Source organism: Triticum aestivum, chromosome 3A, assembly GCF_018294505.1.
Source record: "Triticum aestivum cultivar Chinese Spring chromosome 3A, IWGSC CS RefSeq v2.1, whole genome shotgun sequence".
NCBI lineage: Eukaryota > Viridiplantae > Streptophyta > Magnoliopsida > Poales > Poaceae > Triticum > Triticum aestivum.
In genome coordinates this window covers 640,987,267-641,005,348 of record NC_057800.1, presented here as the reverse complement: position 1 = coordinate 641,005,348, position 18,082 = coordinate 640,987,267, and the positions used below count along the sequence as shown (strand labels likewise).

Below are 18,082 nucleotides of genomic sequence, written 5' to 3'. Positions count from 1 at the left end.
GGAGGTTCCCTCGCGCCGGAGGCGCCGTGTCACACGACGACGTACAACGCGCCGCACGAACCAGCACGCCGCACGACCAACACACACTTCGACCTATGCCTCCCCTTCAAGATGTTTATGAAAATTAAACGAGCCGAAGGCGAGCCGGAGGTTCCCTCGCGCCGGAGGCACCGTGTCACACGGCGACGTACAACACGCCGCACGAACCAGCACGCCGCACGACCAACACACACTTCGACATATGCCCCCCTTCAAGATGTTTATGAAAAATTGAACGAGCCGAAGGCGAGCCGGAGGTGCTTTTCTTCAATTTAGTAAAGTTATTATACACCCGTGCCTCTCCTAGTGTTTAGTTGTGCCTATAAACAAGTCACACGATTGAATGATTCTGGAGACTGATGTTTTACATTAAAAAATTGCTTTTTTTCTTTACTTGAAAGGTGACATTTGATAGTGTTGGTAGTCCCCGCCCGTAAGTACCCCATAAATCTCCATTACCCGGAAATATAATGGGAACAAAAGGGGAAACGGGAAAGGGAAACAAGGAACCAACCGCGCGAGCCGGTATTTTTTTTGTATTTTCGCGCGGAAAGGGAAAATGAAAAATTCTGCTAGTTCGAGGGTCAAACTGCAAAACGCACCAAACCACAAACCGGAAAGGAAAAACCGAGAACCAACCGCGCAACTGGTTTTCCCTTGCCGGAGCACTCCGCGCGCGACAAGCGCTCGTTAGGAGCGCTCCGAATGAGCTCGTTAACTAGTTGCTCCCGCGTGTGGGTCTGGCTAGCTTCTTGGTTTTCTGTTTTGAGCGGGCCTAGCTTCTTGGTGGGCTAACTTCCATTTGAACTACCTTACCCGGCCAAGTTTTTTTTTCGAGTTAACGATGTTTGAGGCCCAGTATTGGACAGGGCCAGCTTAGCCCGTAGCTAATTGAGCTTCTTCCCCTAGAAAAAGCTAATTGAGCTTCGCCTCTCTTGCACATTTCAAAGATTTTTTTCATACACATATACACAAAACTAAAAGGGCTTGGCTATCTGACGCGCGCGCGTTGGAGCGGCCGGTTTCAGACAGCGTCAAAACTTTCCTGTTTAAGTAATTGAGGGGAGAAGGTTTGGCGCACCGGCCCCCCACCTGTTGAAATCAGGGGGGCTGAAAAGATTAGGATCGAGCGTTGTAGCACTCGGGCGCGTAGGAGTAAACTCCAAACTAAAATTGTGCTAAAACAAACACAAACTCAAACTGAAAGCATGCCTAACACGTCACATTCTTGTGAGTGGAAGAAACTAGTCTGTGGTGTATTTTACAGACTCGAGACGTACACGAAAAAAAATCTGGTACTGCCACTATGGTATTTGTTTTTTGCGGCACTTCACATGTTGGGCAAAAAGGCACGTGCATTTCAGCATTGCTCCTACTACCGGCATGGCCCTAAGCGTGCACAGTGTATTGATTAGCATGGCACCAACAACGCTGAAATAGGTCCATGTGCGTGCCTAGCAAAGCGCATCAGACTGGACTCGCTAAAGTGGTGGCATGCATGCATGATGAGCAAGGAGACAAAACGTTATCACCAAGAGAAGAGTTGGAAAAGCAGCATGCAGGAGCTGCTCTGCTGGGGTGAACAGCAGCGGCACTTCACTTGGTGAGTGGAGTCGTGGGTCACCAGCCGCCACGGGGCCCATGCCGAGGCCCCGAATAATTGCTCTCGCTGCCTACCCTATCACCATGGCCGTGACTGGTGATCGATTAGTTAATACAAGCAGAATCGCTAGCGTATGAAGTCCTCCCCGTCCCGTGTCTGTCAGGGTATGTTTGGATTGTGCCCCATCTAGCCCTACCAAATTATTGGCATGGCCAACTTGAAGGCAAGACCAAAAAATTGGCAGGTTATGGCTGTTTGGTTTGTAGCCCATAGCACTTGCCAACTTTTTGGCAAAACCATTGGCCAGCGTTTGGTTTGAAGCCAAATATTTGGCAACCTTGATTGGACTGTGTTTGGTTTGGTTCCAAAATGCATGCCAGCCAAAAAGTGATCAGCATCAGACACTACCTCACATATATCACATGACATTAATACAAATTTTCAATTTAGAAACACACAGAGAGACAAACTGTAAGCATGCATTTCATAAATTGACAATGACATGGTTCAACTAATACATTAGATAACTCATATTGTTCGATACATCAGATTAATCATCAAGGAGGCTAAATAAAATTCACATAGTAACCAAGTCTTTACCAGACCAAGTAAGTCATACTAGAAAGCAAACCTGCTTCTAACCAGTACCAAGGATGCACAACTTGTAAAAAAAATACACCTTGATGGACAAAAAATCGAAGCATGTCTCAGTAGTTAACTATGTATATCCAACTTCAAAAAATCCACCTTAATGTTCTAAAAATAGAGACCATACATATGGCACAAAAAGGAAAGAACAGACCATACTACTTTCAGAACCATACCAGGTTAATTAACTAATTAACATCATTATTCTCATGTGATTTGACTTGCGTCAAATAAAGAACATGGATCACCCACAAAAAAAACAAAGAATATGGATGAGAGTCTCATATGTTTTTACTTGCAGCAAACCAACAACATGCACGGGAGTCCCATTCCAATTTTACTTCCAGCAAACAGGGAAGAGGATTCAGCAAGCAATTCTCAGATCTAGCAAGTAGTACCTCCGTACAATACATACATCCATAAGGGGATGATGGGGATTTGAGCTCACAAATCAGACCATAGAAAAGGGGATCGGAGTAGTGTTGGATGGGGATTTCAGTGGCTGACCTTGGAGCGTAGCTTGACTGGGAGAGGAGGGCGAGAGGTGGAGCAGCGTCGCCGGTCGCCGGCCGCCGGAGAAGCTGGCACCGACGCAGAACGCGGCCGCCCGGTGATTGGATCGAGAGCGCTTCTGTGCGTGGAGATAAGAAGAGAGATGCGGAAAGTGGCGAACAGGTGGGGAAAAATAAATCGTGCCTTTTATATCACGGTGGATGGCTCGCGCCAGATTTGGCAGCCAATATTTTGGCGGCTGATTTCCGCGCCGCTGTTTCGCCCGCGAGTTGGCAAAAACGGTACGCGGGCGCGCCCAAGTCGACGATGGCGAGCCAAAAATGGTACCAGACCAAACGCTAGCCAAATATCGTGGGCGTGACCAATTTTTTGGTAAGGCTAGTGTTGGTCACCATCCAAACAGCCCCTCAGGCCCGAATCTCGCTCGCCTACTGAAGGAGAAGGGATGGCATGGCGCCGATCGGCGCGCATGATACGTCGCCCGGTCGATCGAGCAACATGTGCGTTTGCTGCCAACATTGCCACCGAAATTCCGAAACCGCGGCTTTGTGCGGTTCCGGCTAACCTGCTGCTGCCCATTTTCCGCGACGCGCAAGGCTAAGAGATCTCCAAGGCTAAAGCCCGAGCGCGTGCTAGACCGACGCTGGCCGCGTTGTTTGCACGACGAACACAACAAATGCATGCAAGTTATTGCTCGATATGACACTCTTATTTCAGGTTCTTCAAGTAATTGGAAAAAGGCCAATAAAAATGTTGTATAGTACAATAGGTTACTTTTTAGCCTCGTCCGTAGTACTAGTAACTAGATACTTCCAAATATATGGTGAGAGATGTGTTTTTTTTACGAGGGATGTGCTGAGAGAGGTATTATTGCTAAGAAATCATCTCTTATAATTATAAAAAGTAGGCACATCTTTTTCTATCGATTTCTCTCTCTTCTCCGTCGCAACGTTTATCATAGTGTGGCACTGCAAAAATAACATCATTGTACACGCCATGGCCAGGCGAAAACACAGCGTCTCTACGCAGCTCGGTGAAGATGTGCCTGTGACTGTGAGTGGTACGTACGTAGCAAAGCTGGATAGAAGATCAGATAAGGAGCGGTCTCTGAAGTTCCTTTTGCCCCCTCAGAGATAGAGGTGCTTAATTAGGAAATATATAGTGCATGGCCCCCTCAAAGATTGCTAGAGTTGCCTTTTGCCCCTCCAGCATTTTCTGTCTAGCTCCGCCGCTGACGAGAGACATGGGTCGTCACAAGCCACTACATTAGGTCTCAGCTCGGATCGAGTCCATCCAGGTCAAGTCTAGCCAAGCTAGCTAGATCACCAGGAAAGCAAATGGAGAAAACGACCCGTGTGCATTCACGCGATTTAAAATACAGGCGTCATCCTTCTCGAACACGGGCCTACATGTACGTTTTCTTGCCGACCAATGTGACATACTCCATCCGTTCCAAATTACTCGTCATAAAAATGGATGTATCTAGCACTAAAATACATCTAGATACATCCATACTTGCGACAAGTAATTTAGAACGGAGGGAGTACATGCTACTTAACTGGACATTGAACTTGCCAATTCTCAGTAGCCGCCTGAGGTTTACTTAAATCTCAGTCGAAACCGAAAACGTTCATATGGTACTGCGATCCGTGCTAGAGTTTATGATTTCCTATGCACTGCGAACAAACGCTACAATTATCTGCATCGGATGAACAAATTACTACATCATGTTTTTAATCCGCACGAACATACATTGTGAATTTGCAGCATGATTCTCGGTCAGCCACGACACCGTTATCTTCTTTTTATAATGATAACTGGCGAAACTATGAACCCCATACTACACTAAACTTCTTGTCTAAAATGTTCGCAAATGCCAACCCCTCCAATGAACGTTCGCCAGATATTAGGGTTTCTTTATTTATTTTACTAGATCAACAACTTTTTATAACACACTGAAGATTTTTCTTGGATTTGTATGAATAAACCTGTACATTGATCAATTCTCAATCGAGTAGTCAACTGAGAGAAAGACAATCCATGAGCACATTATGTCTGAGGAGTATTACTCGTGCCACCGACCCAGTTTGTCTGTTACGTGTAAGATGCCAGCATGTAATTAACACCAAGGCAGATTTGTGCATTCGCAGCCATGCAGTCCATTTGGCACCCTTATATACGTCATTGTAAATCTATCCCTTTGTATGTGTTCGCCGTGTTGTTCTTTTTTTAAGGAAAACCCATATCAAACAGTTAAGCTGTGGTGTTTTTTTGCAAAGAAAACCCATATCAAACAGTTAAGGGGGTTTGTTGGACTAACGGAGCCGGTCGTTTTTGACCAATGTGCACCCAAGTGCCAAGAATGCAAATTGTGTGACCGGCTTTTTCGCTTTGCAAGTTGTGTGACCAAAAGCGCACCCACCACACAAATTCTGTGGCCATCAATGCCATTTACTCAGGACATACTATAAACGCATTTCGTCTGAGGACCAAAATATATGACGTTTTTGCAATTCAATTTGAACTACAAAAACATTTTATATTTTGGTACGGAGGGAGTACATGTAAGATGTCATCATGTAATTAACACAAGGCAGATTTGTGCATTCGCAACCATGCCAATGTAAAGTGTAAACCTATCCGGTTGTCCATTATTGTTCAGCCCCATTCCACCATTAGCATCAGCGCTCTCACTCTCAACTCTCAAGTGGCAGCGGCACCATATGCAGAGGCAGAGCAGCTAGCAGCTAGCCAAACGCAAACTCGTCGCTAAGAGAACGTAAGGCGTAGCTGCAGAGGAAGGTCGTCGACGAACAGATCATCCATCAGGCAGAGGAAAAAGTCGAGTTATCAAGCCACCACCAAGGAAGTATGTTTTCTTGAACCCTTTTATCTCGATTAAATTCTCAACCATCTTTGACACTGTACGTGTAGTGGTTTCATTTGCTCCGCATGCTCCTGTGTGTGTAGATCTCACCCGGCCGAACTGTTCGGACGATGGAGGCTGTACAAGTAGAATCCAAAGGCTCGCACGGCGGCGACGAGACGTCGTCGTCGAAGAAGAAGAAGGATCGCCGGAGCTCGTGGGGCTGCGCTTTCCTCCTCGGTCGGTAACGCATGCAACCTTTTCGTTTTGCTGTCGCCCATCGTGGCATGGCATGCAATTATGCTTGATGCTGGTGGGCCTGTTAATTAACGATCACGCATGCACGCGTGGGTGGAGTGCAGTGAACAACTGCTTCCAGTACACGGCCTACTTCGGCGTGTCGACGAACCTGGTGAACTACCTCAAGGTCCAGCTGCACTCCGGCAGCAAGGCCGCTGCCAACAGCGTCACCAACTGGCAGGGCACCGCCTCCATCACGCCGCTCGCCGCCGCCTTCCTCGCCGACTCCTTCCTCGGCAGATACTGGACCATCACCGTCTTCCTCCTCATCTCAGTCGCGGTAAGTGCGCACCCTGACGCGGCGCCCATCATATATCTTCAGGCATCCCCGGCAAGCTCGTCTCACCATGATCTTCATGGATGGAACAGGGGTATGGTGTCGTGACGGCGAGCGCGTCGGCGGCGCTGGAGAGCGCGGTGTTGTTCTACGCGGGGCTGTACCTGGTGGCGCTGGGCGGCGCGCTGCAGCCGGTGCTGTCGTCGTTCGGGGCCGACCAGTTCGACGTGGAGGCCGACGAGGAGGAGCGCGGGCGGCAGAGCTCCTTCTTCAACTGGTTCTACCTGACCATCAACGTAGGGTCGCTGGTCGGCGGCACCGTGCTGGTGTGGGTGCAGTCCGCCCACGGCTGGCGGCTAGGCTACGGCATCCCGGCGCTCCTGAGCGTGGTCGCCGTCGCGCTGTTCCTGGCCGGCACCGGCGCGTACCGCAGCCACCAGCCCCCCGGTGGCAGCCCGCTCACCAGGATCGCGCAGGTGGTGGTCGCCGCCGCCAGGAAGTGCGACGTGGAGGCGCCCACCGACGCCGCGCTGCTGCACGAGCTTGACGGCGACGACGGCATGTCGGCGATACTGGGGAGCCGCCGCCTCGCGCACACCGACCAGTTCAGGTCAGTGGCTCAGTGCGCGTGCCCCGGCTTCCACTTGCACCGCTCCTCTTTATCGTCCAATACTGGTCTCCGTCAAGTGAAGTTTTCCGAGATAAGAAGAAACGTATAACAAGAACATATAACATCCACGTCAGCACACACGCATCTTATAGCATCATATAGCATCATATCCAATGACTATAAAAGATAAATAAGATTAAATTATATCTCATCTAGATGAGTTTTAGCAAAACTGAAAAATTATTTCACCTATGATTGAGCCATGCCGTTTGTTTAGCATTTTTGTTTGTTTACCTGAGTCAAGGCACCACGTATTTTTCTTTCGAGTGCCTGGACCAGACGTAGCTAATCTGTAGATGTGCAACATTTCATTTTCGTCAAATTTTTGCGCATCTTGATGATTGAATTGGCGAGATGCTTTTCTAGATGTGCAACTTTTCATTTTCGTCAAAAACTGCAGGACGTGCCTGTCAGACTGTCACGTTCGTTCCATTTCACTCTGAAGATAATTGCACCGGAAAGAAAAGAAGCTTTGTCGCATGCACGCCCAGTCCGTTTCACATCATTTTCCCTCCTTTTGCTTTCGATCGTGGTTCTATCTGGACGCCATTTCCACACGCCCTACAGGAAAAATCTCCGGATTTCATGCAAGACTCTCTCGTTTGGACGTTTGCGTGCATTAGTCATGGCATCTTTTACTCAACTTGAGGATGCGTGCATGCCATGTGAGTAAAATATTATTAATCTGTTGCACCGCTCGGTTGCTGTCGATCACTCAGGTTCTTAGACAAGGCGGCGGCGGAGACGGCGGACGACAAGGCGCGGCCGGCGAGCCCGTGGCGGCTGTGCACCGTGACGCAGGTGGAGGAGCTCAAGTGCGTGCTCCGACTGCTGCCGGTGTGGGCGTGCGGCATCATCTTCGCGGCCGCCTACACGCAGATGACCACCACCTTCATCCTCCAGGGTGACACGCTGGACCCGCGCGTCGGCAGCTTCCGCGTGCCCCCCGCCGTGCTCACCGTCTTCGACACCCTCAGCGTCATGCTCTGGGTGCCGCTCTACGACCGCGCCGTCGTGCCGCTCGCGCGCCACCTCACGGGCCACCACCGCGGGTTCACGCAGCTGGCGCGCATGGGTGTGGGCTTCGTCATCCTCACTGTTGCCATGCTCGCCGCCGGCACGCTCGAGGTGGCACGGCGCCGCGTCGTCACGCGCCACGGCACCTACACCGGCGAGGACGGCGCGGGGTACGTGCCGATGTCGATCTTCTGGCAGGTGCCGCAGTACGTGGTGGTGGGTGCCGCAGAGGTGTTCACGTTCATCGGGCAGATGGAGTTCTTCTATGACCAGGCGCCGGACGCCATGCGGAGCGTCTGCTCGGGGCTCTCCAGCGCGGCGTTTGCGCTGGGCAACTACGCGAGCTCGGCGCTCGTGGCCGTCGTGGTGCGCGCGACGACGAGGGGCGGGCGGCCCGGGTGGATCCCCGACGATATCAACGACGGCCATCTGGACTACTTTTTCTGGCTGCTCGCCATGCTCTGCATCGGCAACTTCGGCGCGTACCTGCTCGTCGCACGGTGGTATATCTACAAGAAGACCGCTGACTGAACCTGGAGATCACAGTAATGTAATGTAACGTACGTGCTAGGTGTACTTCTCTAATGCAATGAAGTTGTAATTGGGAAAGCCACCTTTGATGCCGCAAATCTCGGGGGAACTCTGCTCAAAGAAGAATCAGAATCGTTGGCCTAGAAAAAGCAGTTTGTCTAATTCACATCTAGATTAAGCCGTCGTCTAAGCAACAAACTGTCGCTACATCTATCCAGTTGATGAAGGGGCGCAGATAGTCTGGGCCTAATGCCAAACAGACATCGCAGCCAAGCCTAACATCTAAGTCCTGAGACCCCAACCTAGCCACTTGCCGGGTTTGAGGCACACACTGGTCCGGCGTGCTCTCAGATGCCGCCGCCGCCAACTGCCACCGCTCTATCTTCAGAAATGTACTAATGCATCAACCTTGCTCGGTCCAGCTATCACCGACGCTACCACGGCGCCGAACGGCACCTCCTCCCTGCGCGCAAACAGCTATACACGTCGCGCTCGCCACTGATACACCTCAGCGTCATGCTGCCACGTACCACCAGCCGACACAGCTTGAAGCCCTTGGAGGATCTGTCGTGCGTAGCACCTGCCGACCAGGCATGACCAAGCGTAGCACCTGTCGGTCAGGCATGACTTGACATCTCCACCGAACCTCCGTGCAAGACGAAGCCACTCCACCTCCTGCCTCTGACTTCCAGCGCTGCTCCACAAAACGACGCTCCCAAGAGAGAAACGACACCGCAGTGCCGCCATCGTTCGGTCTGGAACACCAGATCCTAGGGTTTCCCCCGAAGCAATACGAGTGGGTCGACGAAAGTCACATGACGATGCCTTCATCAAGGTAACGACGTGGAACGCCGCATCACCCGCCGTCGGCTCGGTTTTCACCGGCAACTACGTCTCCCCGACTCGCAGCTGGTGCCAGATGACGGATCCTGAGATCCGAACCCCCAGCTTCAGGCCGACCACCTCTAACGGAAGAGATGACCACCGCCGCCGACTGCACCGGTCAGAATAGATCTGATCGGAGGTGCCGCCGACGAGACCACCAAGCCCTCCACGCCGCCGTCGCCGATCTGAAAACAGCATGCACGCCACTGCGGCCAAGCCGGTCGCCGCCCGAAGGGCCATCCGCAGCGCCCGCAACCCTGGGCCGCCGCGCCAAGCCGTGGCCGTCCGAGGACGGGTCGGCCTCCCACCGCCTGCCGCCATCTGCCGCGTCGCAGATCCCAAATCGGTCGCGCCACCACATGCCTTGGGGTCCGCCCCACCCTGGAGACACGCGAGAAAGGAGATCCCCCGCCACCGTCGTCGGCCCCCGGGCTTAGCCCGGCGGCGTCTTCCGACGGCGGCGGAGGAAGGGGAAGAGGGAGTTTGCGGCGGCTAGGTTTTTGACCGCCCGAGTCGCCCTAGGGGGAGGACGACACGGGGCGGGCCTTGTCAATATAACGTTGAACCCTCCTCAATTGTGAGTATATATATTCTTGCCAGTATGAAGATATTATATATATAAATGCCAGCTCACCTTGCATAGATATTATTTTAGAGCATCCCCTAGACAAATTTTCCATGTATAATAATACATGTTTGGTTTGGACAAGATAATCTTGTTCTATCGTTTCATAAAAAAGACAAGGAACACAATATTGTTAGGGCATCTCCAGCCGCGCCCCCAACAGGCCCTCCCCAAGCGATTTTGCCGCGCCGGCGCCAAAAAACGGCCCAGTCGCGCCCCAGAAGCCCGTTTTTCGCCGGCTCGAGCCAAAACTGGTGCCGGCGGATCCAGACCGAACCCGGCGCCCTGGGGGGCGCTTGGGGAGCCGGCAAAAGTGAAAAAGGCGTGTGGGCCCGCCCTGGCGGCGACCCGAGGGCCTTTTCCCGCCGCTTCTTGACGCTTTTCCCTCGCATCTCCTCCGCTCGCTCGCCTTCCTCCCGCCATTCCCTCCCTTTCTCCCGCCAAACCCCTCTGGCTCGCCTTCCAGTCGCCGCCATGCCGCCGAAGAAGTACGCCATGCCGCGCGCGGCAGCAACCATGACTGGCACCATGGCCCAGCCGAAGCAGAGGAAGCCGAGGGCGCCGCCATCGAAGCCACCGGTCATGTCGAACGCCGAGTGGAGAGTGGAAGTTCAGCGACGCGACGCAGTCACCACCGACCGGCGGAACAGGGCCATTGCCAAGAAGGCCAGCGACAACGCAGCGCGTGCGGCGGCGTCTTCCTCATCGCTCGACCACGCGGGGATGATGAATCCACCCGCATCTCTTCGTCGTCAACGCCCACCGCCCGCCAACTATTTGTTCCTCCGCGCAGCTGCTACGTATGTTCACCATGTATCGGCGCGACAACCAAGACGCCGACTTCAAGCACCTCCACGTCTACAAGCGCATTGACAAGTGCGAGAAGTGGGCGGAAGTCCGACGTACCCTCGACAAGGCCAAGGAGACATACAAGCCGGACACGACGACTCCGGGCACGTCAGAGGGGCGGCCGAACGGTCACAAATTGGCAAAGAAGGGGAAAAACGCCGACGCAGCAACCACGCGAGTGCAGGAGTCCATCGAGCATTGCCTCGCCGACGCCCAGGCCCGGGCCGTCCTACGTGAAGAGAAGACCGAGGCGCGATGGTCGTCGCTGATGAAGAACAACGCCATCAAGCTCGACCTGCTCCGGACGAACGTCGCCGCGAAGAAGACGAACACCGACATGGCTTTTCTGATGGGCGGGGCGGACATGCTCCAGAGCAACGACGAGCAGCTCAGGGCGTGGTACATGGCGGAGCGCGGCCTCATCCTGAACCAGATGCAGACGGCAATGCCGACGACGCCGACGACGCAAGCTCCCGCGCCCACGACCACATGGACGCCAAGCCCGAACGACGCCTCTACATCGCCGCCCAGCAGTGCCGAAGCCGCGCCGACACAGCCCAGCACCGAAGCAGCTCCGACACCGCCGAGCCCGCGCACGCCGACTCCACCAACGCCTGGAGCCGACCCCGCCGAGTGAATCATTGCGCACGCGAACCTGCGGCGTGTGGCACTCTGTTTTTTGTAACGCCAGACTACGTCCGATCGCCGGATTTGTGACATCGTTTGAGAGCGGGAACGACCAAGTTTAAATTTCCCGCATCCTGGGGCCGGCGCTTGGGGTCGTGACTGGGAGCTAGGTCGCCCCCAGGGGCCGAACTAGCGCCGGCACGCCCCCAGGCCGCTCTATTTAGGCGCCCTGGGGGGCCGAACGGCTGGAGATGCCCTTAGGTCTATCGATCGCTATCGATATGGATAAAACAATGTGCGTCATATATAACTAATTACCTACATCTGACTTCGACTGATGTTGACGGATTAAAATCTTTAAGAATTGATGTTATTATACGGAATATATGACTTCTAAAAGGATGCCATCATTGCGTTTGATTTTATCCATCATATTCAGTAGAAAAGCAACCCCAATAAAACTTAATATGCTTAGGGTATCTTTAACGCGGGCTCTCAAACAACCCGCGTCTGTCCGGACCGTGGAAGCCATCTAACGCAGGCCGCGGTGCGTACGTAATTTCTCCTGTAAACCGGAGACAAACGTGGGGGCTTTGCGGACGTCCGGACAGCAACCACACCCTTTTTTGACCACCATGGCCTACCCAACCCCCATCCCCCCTCGCCCGCGCACATTCCCGCCCGGTGTCAGCTGCGCCGCATTCATGCCGCTATAGAGCGCGCCACTCCATATTGAAGACGTCTTAGGGCAGATGTGACCTCTTATTGTCTCCTCCATTGAAGCAGCGCGCCGGCCGAGGGCGTCACTCGCAACACGTTCCCGGTGTCCGTGCCTCAATGTCGGAGACCCGTTACTCGATGGGATGGATATCTACCACGTCCGTTGAATGTCTCGTTCGTCCATATGCCGCCATTAAGCAGGCTCGACGGCCGAGAAATCAGCCCAGTCCGGCGCCGTATATTGATGCACCTGGATGCTTGGCCTCACCGGAACCCGCTATTTAAAGGCGGCACACCTGACTAATTGCATGCCACAACACAAGTCGCTCCCCATCCTCCTCCCTTGCATTACATTCGTCATGATTGCAGGCGGCGAAGCACTGTGGAAGAGCCTTTACATGAAGATGAAGCATTTTCATATTTTATTTATTTTATACACTTTTATATTTCTTTATGGAGGGAGTAGACGTCTATCTTATCGTATTATACTAGCAATGCCCGCGCGGCGGCACGCCGCGCCCATCGATATGTGATGTTTGTACATGTTCGTTGTTGTATGCAGTGAGTTAGTGAGTTTCAATTTGAAGTGAAAGAACTACATGGACGAGGTTGTAATCATAAAAAGGAAACCATGCTTAGAAGCAAACTGAAAATGATACGTTATTATTACCATGTGTGGTGCATATTCGGGAACATGAAACACATGTTGATACATTTCTATTAAGATTAAACACAATGCGTTTTCCTGTCCACATCATTCTGTTGGAGCTCACTGCATGGTTGCTGCCGTGAAGAAGTGGTAAAGAGCCTTTGCAAATTGTTGCATGTGACCGATGGGTGGCTTTGCGCCGGTATAGGTGACGATTGGATCTTCTGTACATGTACTCCAAGTGTACACGTATAGCAAAAAAATTACAATCGAAGAAATTGTCCCATATGTTTTAGTATGCCTCATAAACTCATTTTGTCGGGCGGTTAGTTACCTGCTTGCGGGCCATGTTGAACTAGCATTGCTTGGTGCGTGCCTTCTCTTGTGGAGAAAGTAGACTATTTGGTCAGTTCAAGTGCATCATCATAGTTATAATCATTGACGGTGGTGTTTGATCCACTCGTCTACCTATTAATCTTGTCTATTTTAAACTCAATGAACATGGTCTGTTTTGTACCACAATGCCGGTCCAAGATATGCATGAGAGAATGGGCAGCCATACCAAAATATGACATGTTCTCTGTCAAAAGTGAACTGATTAAATACGAAAACTTACTGTTAGTTTGGGACCCTGTCGGGTAGAATCCTGTGTGACTCTAGCCGTCTGATCGTAAATTTTGTTAACGCGTTTTCTGCTTCCGCGTGTACGTGTAGCTATTTTGCGTACTTATCTGAAGTGCATGTGGGCCATCCCTATCTCGCTGACTTTCTTGCATGGGTTTCGTGCGTGTCTACATGCATTTGATCTGCCTCCCTGCCGCCCACTCTCTGTCTCCTTGTCGCCTATTGCATGCGTGCGTTCATTGGCTTCATTGCATACGAATCGGGTGGATGTTTCTAACGAATTAAATATGAACACTTACTACTATTTATTATGGAAAGTTGAACAGTTACTAAGAGGCACCGCTCTTCAAAGAAGAAATGAATCCCCATCTCAAATCCATGTGAGTGTGTTGTGTAAAAGTGAAACATGATTAGTTTTATTGAAAACAAACAAAGAAAATATATCAAGCAATTGGAAATTGAATTGTACTTACTCAATCTATATTAAAAAATTGTACTCCGTCCATTCCTAAGTAACAGTACCGTGCCACTGGCGTATAGTTAGAACCTCAGTTATTTTGTCCGCCATATACGCATTTTCTTGGTAACAAACAAAGAAATAAATGTGTATCCACAAAAGTTGCAAAAGACACGAACGCGTATTAGTAGTTTGGCACCTTGCTGAAATCCTAACAATCACACATCACAAAAAGAGAGACTTCACTGATGACTTCAAGGTCATGCTACTTAGCATATACTCAGGATTGCCTAATCAGCAGCATATTGTACTGCAGTCCGAAATTCAGACCATATTTTAAATCTAACCAAGAAAATTTAAAATGCTCGCCTCTGTCAAATCATACTGGAATAAGAAGCATGGTCATGTGACAACACTTTGGTATATTATTTTGGTAAAAGTTGCATGATTAAGTGACTGCATAAATACCTATACCATGAAAGCAAAATCTGAATAATCATATTTCCCTAGGACAACATTAGCTTGATAATTCTACATTAAACCTTCCATGTGTACCCAAGGAGCGTTAAAGACTCCTTATCATACCACTCAGTTTGATAAAAAAAATCTCAGGATGAATCGACATGTCCACCCAAGGAGCGTACAACTCAGTTACCCAAGAATTACAAACAGCAAGCCAATAGAACTCGCTTGTAAATCCCAGAAAATCTCAACAACAAAAAAAATCCTTTAGGTACGTGAATAGAGGAGTTAGTAATACCTTAAGAAAGGATGTCCGAAAAAGAATACCTTAAGAAAGAAATCAATAATTTAAGGATTATACATGTTGGTGTATCCAATCAAATTAATTAGTTTTAAAGATGTATACATGTTGGTGTACCCGAGTATGCATGCTCTGCCCAACTTTGGATTATGTTAAAATAATCAGAAGTAGTAGCATCCAGCTGAATTAAAGTTGTTGGAAATATGCCCTAGATGCAATAATAAATTAGTTATTATTATTATATTTCATTGTTCATGATAATCGTTTATTATCCATGCTAGAATTGTATTGATAGGAAACTCAGATACATGTGTGGATACATAGACAACACCATGTACCTAGTAAACCTCTAGTTGACTAGCTCGTTGATCAATAGATGGTTACGGTTTCCTCACCATGGATATTGAATGTCGTTGATAACGGGATCACATCATTAGGAGAATGATGTGATGGACAAGACCCAATCCTAAGCCTAGCACAAGATCCTGTAGTTCGTTTGCTAAAGCTTTTCTAATGTCAAGTATCATTTCCTTAGACCATGAGATTGTGCAACTCCCGGATACCGTAGGAGTGCTTTGGGTGTGCCAAACGTCACAACGTAACTGGGTGGCTATAAAGATACACTACAGGTATCTCCAAAAGTGTCTGTTGGGTTGGCACGAATCAAGACTGGGATTTGTCACTCCGTGTAAACGGAAAGGTATCTCTGGGCCCACTCGGTAGGACATCATCATAATGTGCACAATGTGACCAAGGAGTTGATCACGGGATGATGTGTTACGGAACGAGTAAAGAGACTTGTCGGTAACGAGATTGAACAAGGTATCGGATACCGACGATCGAATCACGGGCAAGTACAATACCGCTGGACAAAGGGAATTGTATACGGGATTGATTGAATCCTCGACATCGTGGTTCATCCGATGAGATCATCGTGGAACATGTGGGAGCCAACATGGGTATCCAGATCCCGCTGTTGGTTATTGGCCGGAGAATTGTCTCGGTCATGTCTGCATGGTTCCCGAACCCGTAGGATCTACACACTTAAGGTTCGGTGACGCTAGAGTTGTTATGGGAAATAGTATGTGGTTACCGAAGATTGTTCGGAGTCCCGGATGAGATCCCGGACATGACGAGGAGCTCCGGAATGGTCCGGAGGTGAAGATCGGTATATTGGACGAAGGGTATTGGAGTCTGGAATTGTTTCGGGGGTACTAGGTGATGACCAGCGTGTCCGAAAGGGGTTTCGGAGGCCCCGACAAGCGTTGGGGGGCCTTATGGGCCAAGGGGAGAGGGCACATCATCCCACTAAGGGGCTGAGCGCCCCTCCCACCCCATCTCACATAACCAAGAGAGGTGGGGGCGCCACCCCTAGGGTAGCCGCCCCTCCCGGCTTTGGGGGCAAGTTCCCTAGGGGGTGAGGGCGCCCAAACCCATCTAGGGTTTCCCCTGTGGCCGCCGCCCCTCCCCTAGGGAACCCTAGGGCGCCTCCCCCTCCTCCCTTTCCCCTATATATAGTGAGGGAGAGAGAGGGAAGCCGCACCCTTCCCCTGGCGTAGCCCTCTTCCTCCTTCAACACCTCATCCTCCTCCATAGTGCTTGGTGAAGCCCTGTCAGAGAACCACGAGCTCCATCACCACCACACCGTCGTGCTGTCGGAGTTTTCCCTCAACTTCTCCTCTCACCATGCTGGATCAAGAAGGAGGAGACATCTCCCAACCGTACGTGTGTTGAACGCGGAGGCGCCGTCCGTTCGGCGCTAGGATCATCGGTGATTTGGATCACGACGAGTACGGCTCCATCAACCCCGTTCACTTGAACGCTTCCGCATAGCGATCTACAAGGGTATGTAGATGCACTCTCCTTCCTCTTGTTGCTAGATTACTCCATAGATTGATCTTGGTGATGCGTAGAAAATTTTAAATTTCTGCTACGATCCCCAACAGTGGTATCATGAGCTAGGTCTATGCGTAGTTTCTATGCACGAGTAGGACACAAAGCAGTTGTGGACGTCAATATTGTCAATTTACTTGCCGTTACTAGTCTTATCTTGATTCGGCGGCATCGTGGGATGAAGCGGCCCGGACCGACCTTACACGTATTCTTACGTGAGACTGGTTCCACCGACTGACATGCACTAGTTGCATAAGGTGGCTAGCGGGTGTCTGTCTCTCCCACTTTAGTCGGATCGGATTCGATGAAAAGGGTCCTTATGAAGGGTAAATAGAAATTGGCATATCACGTTGTAGTTTTCGCGTAGGTAAGAAACGTTCTTGCTAAAAACCTATAGCAACCACGTAGAAACTTGCAACAACAATTAGAGGACGTCTAACTTGTTTTTGCAGCATATGCCTTGTGATGTGATATGGCCAAAAGGATGTGATGAATGATATATGTGATGTATGAGATTGATCATGTTCTTGTAATAGGAATCACGACTTGCATGTCGATGAGTATGACAACCGGCAGGAGCCATAGGAGTTGTCTTAATTTATTTATGACCTGCGTGTCAACATAAACGTCATGTAATTACTTTACTTTATAGCTAAAGCGTTAGCCATAGTAGTAGAAGTAATAGATGACGAGACAACTTCAAAAAGACACGATGATGGAGATCATGATGATGGAGATCATGGTGTCATGCCGGTGACAACGATGATCATGGAGCCCCGAAGATGGAGATCAAAAGGAGCAAAATGATATTGGCCATATCATGTCACTATTTGATTGCATGTGATGTTTATCATGTTTTACATCTTATTTGCTTAGAACGACGGTAGCTTAAATAAGATGATCCCTCGCAATAATTTCAAGAAAGTGTTCCCCCTAACTGTGCACCATTGCGAAGGTTCGTCGTTTCGAAGCACCACGTGATGATCGGGTGTGATAGATTCTAACGTTCGAATACAACGGGTGTAAGCCAGATTTACACACGCAATACGCTTAAGTTGACTTGACGAGCCTAGCATGTACAGACATGGCCTCGGAACATGGAAGACCGAAAGGTCGAACATGAGTCGTATAGAAGATACGATCAACATGAGATGTTCACCGTTGATGACTAGTCCGTCTCACGTGATGATCGGACACGGCCTAGTCGATTCGGATCATGTTTCACTTAGATGACTAGAGGGATGTCTATCTGAGTGGGAGTTCATTAAATAATTTGATTAGATGAACTCAATTATCATGAACATACTCTAAATTTTCTTTACAAATATATTGTAGATAAATAGCTCACGTTGTAGCTCCCTGTTTCAATACGTTCCTAGAGAAAGATTAAGCTGAAAGATATTGTAAGCAATGATGCGGACTAGGTCCGTAGTCCGAGGAGTGTCCTCACTGCTACACAAAAGGCTTACGTCTTTGATGCACCGCTCGATGTGCAAACCTCTACAACGTCGTCTGTGGATGTTGAG

At 50.0% G+C, this 18,082-nt stretch overlaps 1 protein-coding gene across 1 annotated transcript; it reads left to right on the top strand.

Annotated features, from left to right (window-relative positions):
* The first annotated feature begins 5,277 nt into the window (after nt 1-5,277).
* Nucleotides 5,278-8,630, top strand: LOC123062818 (protein NRT1/ PTR FAMILY 8.2). The gene is made up of 5 exons (XM_044486491.1): nt 5,278-5,672; nt 5,774-5,909; nt 6,032-6,249; nt 6,339-6,856; nt 7,636-8,630. Exons 2-5 carry the CDS (start codon nt 5,801-5,803, stop codon nt 8,462-8,464), a joined length of 1,674 nt encoding a protein of 557 aa, XP_044342426.1. The 5' UTR covers nt 5,278-5,672; nt 5,774-5,800; the 3' UTR covers nt 8,465-8,630.
* The last annotated feature ends 9,452 nt before the right edge of the window (nt 8,631-18,082 follow it).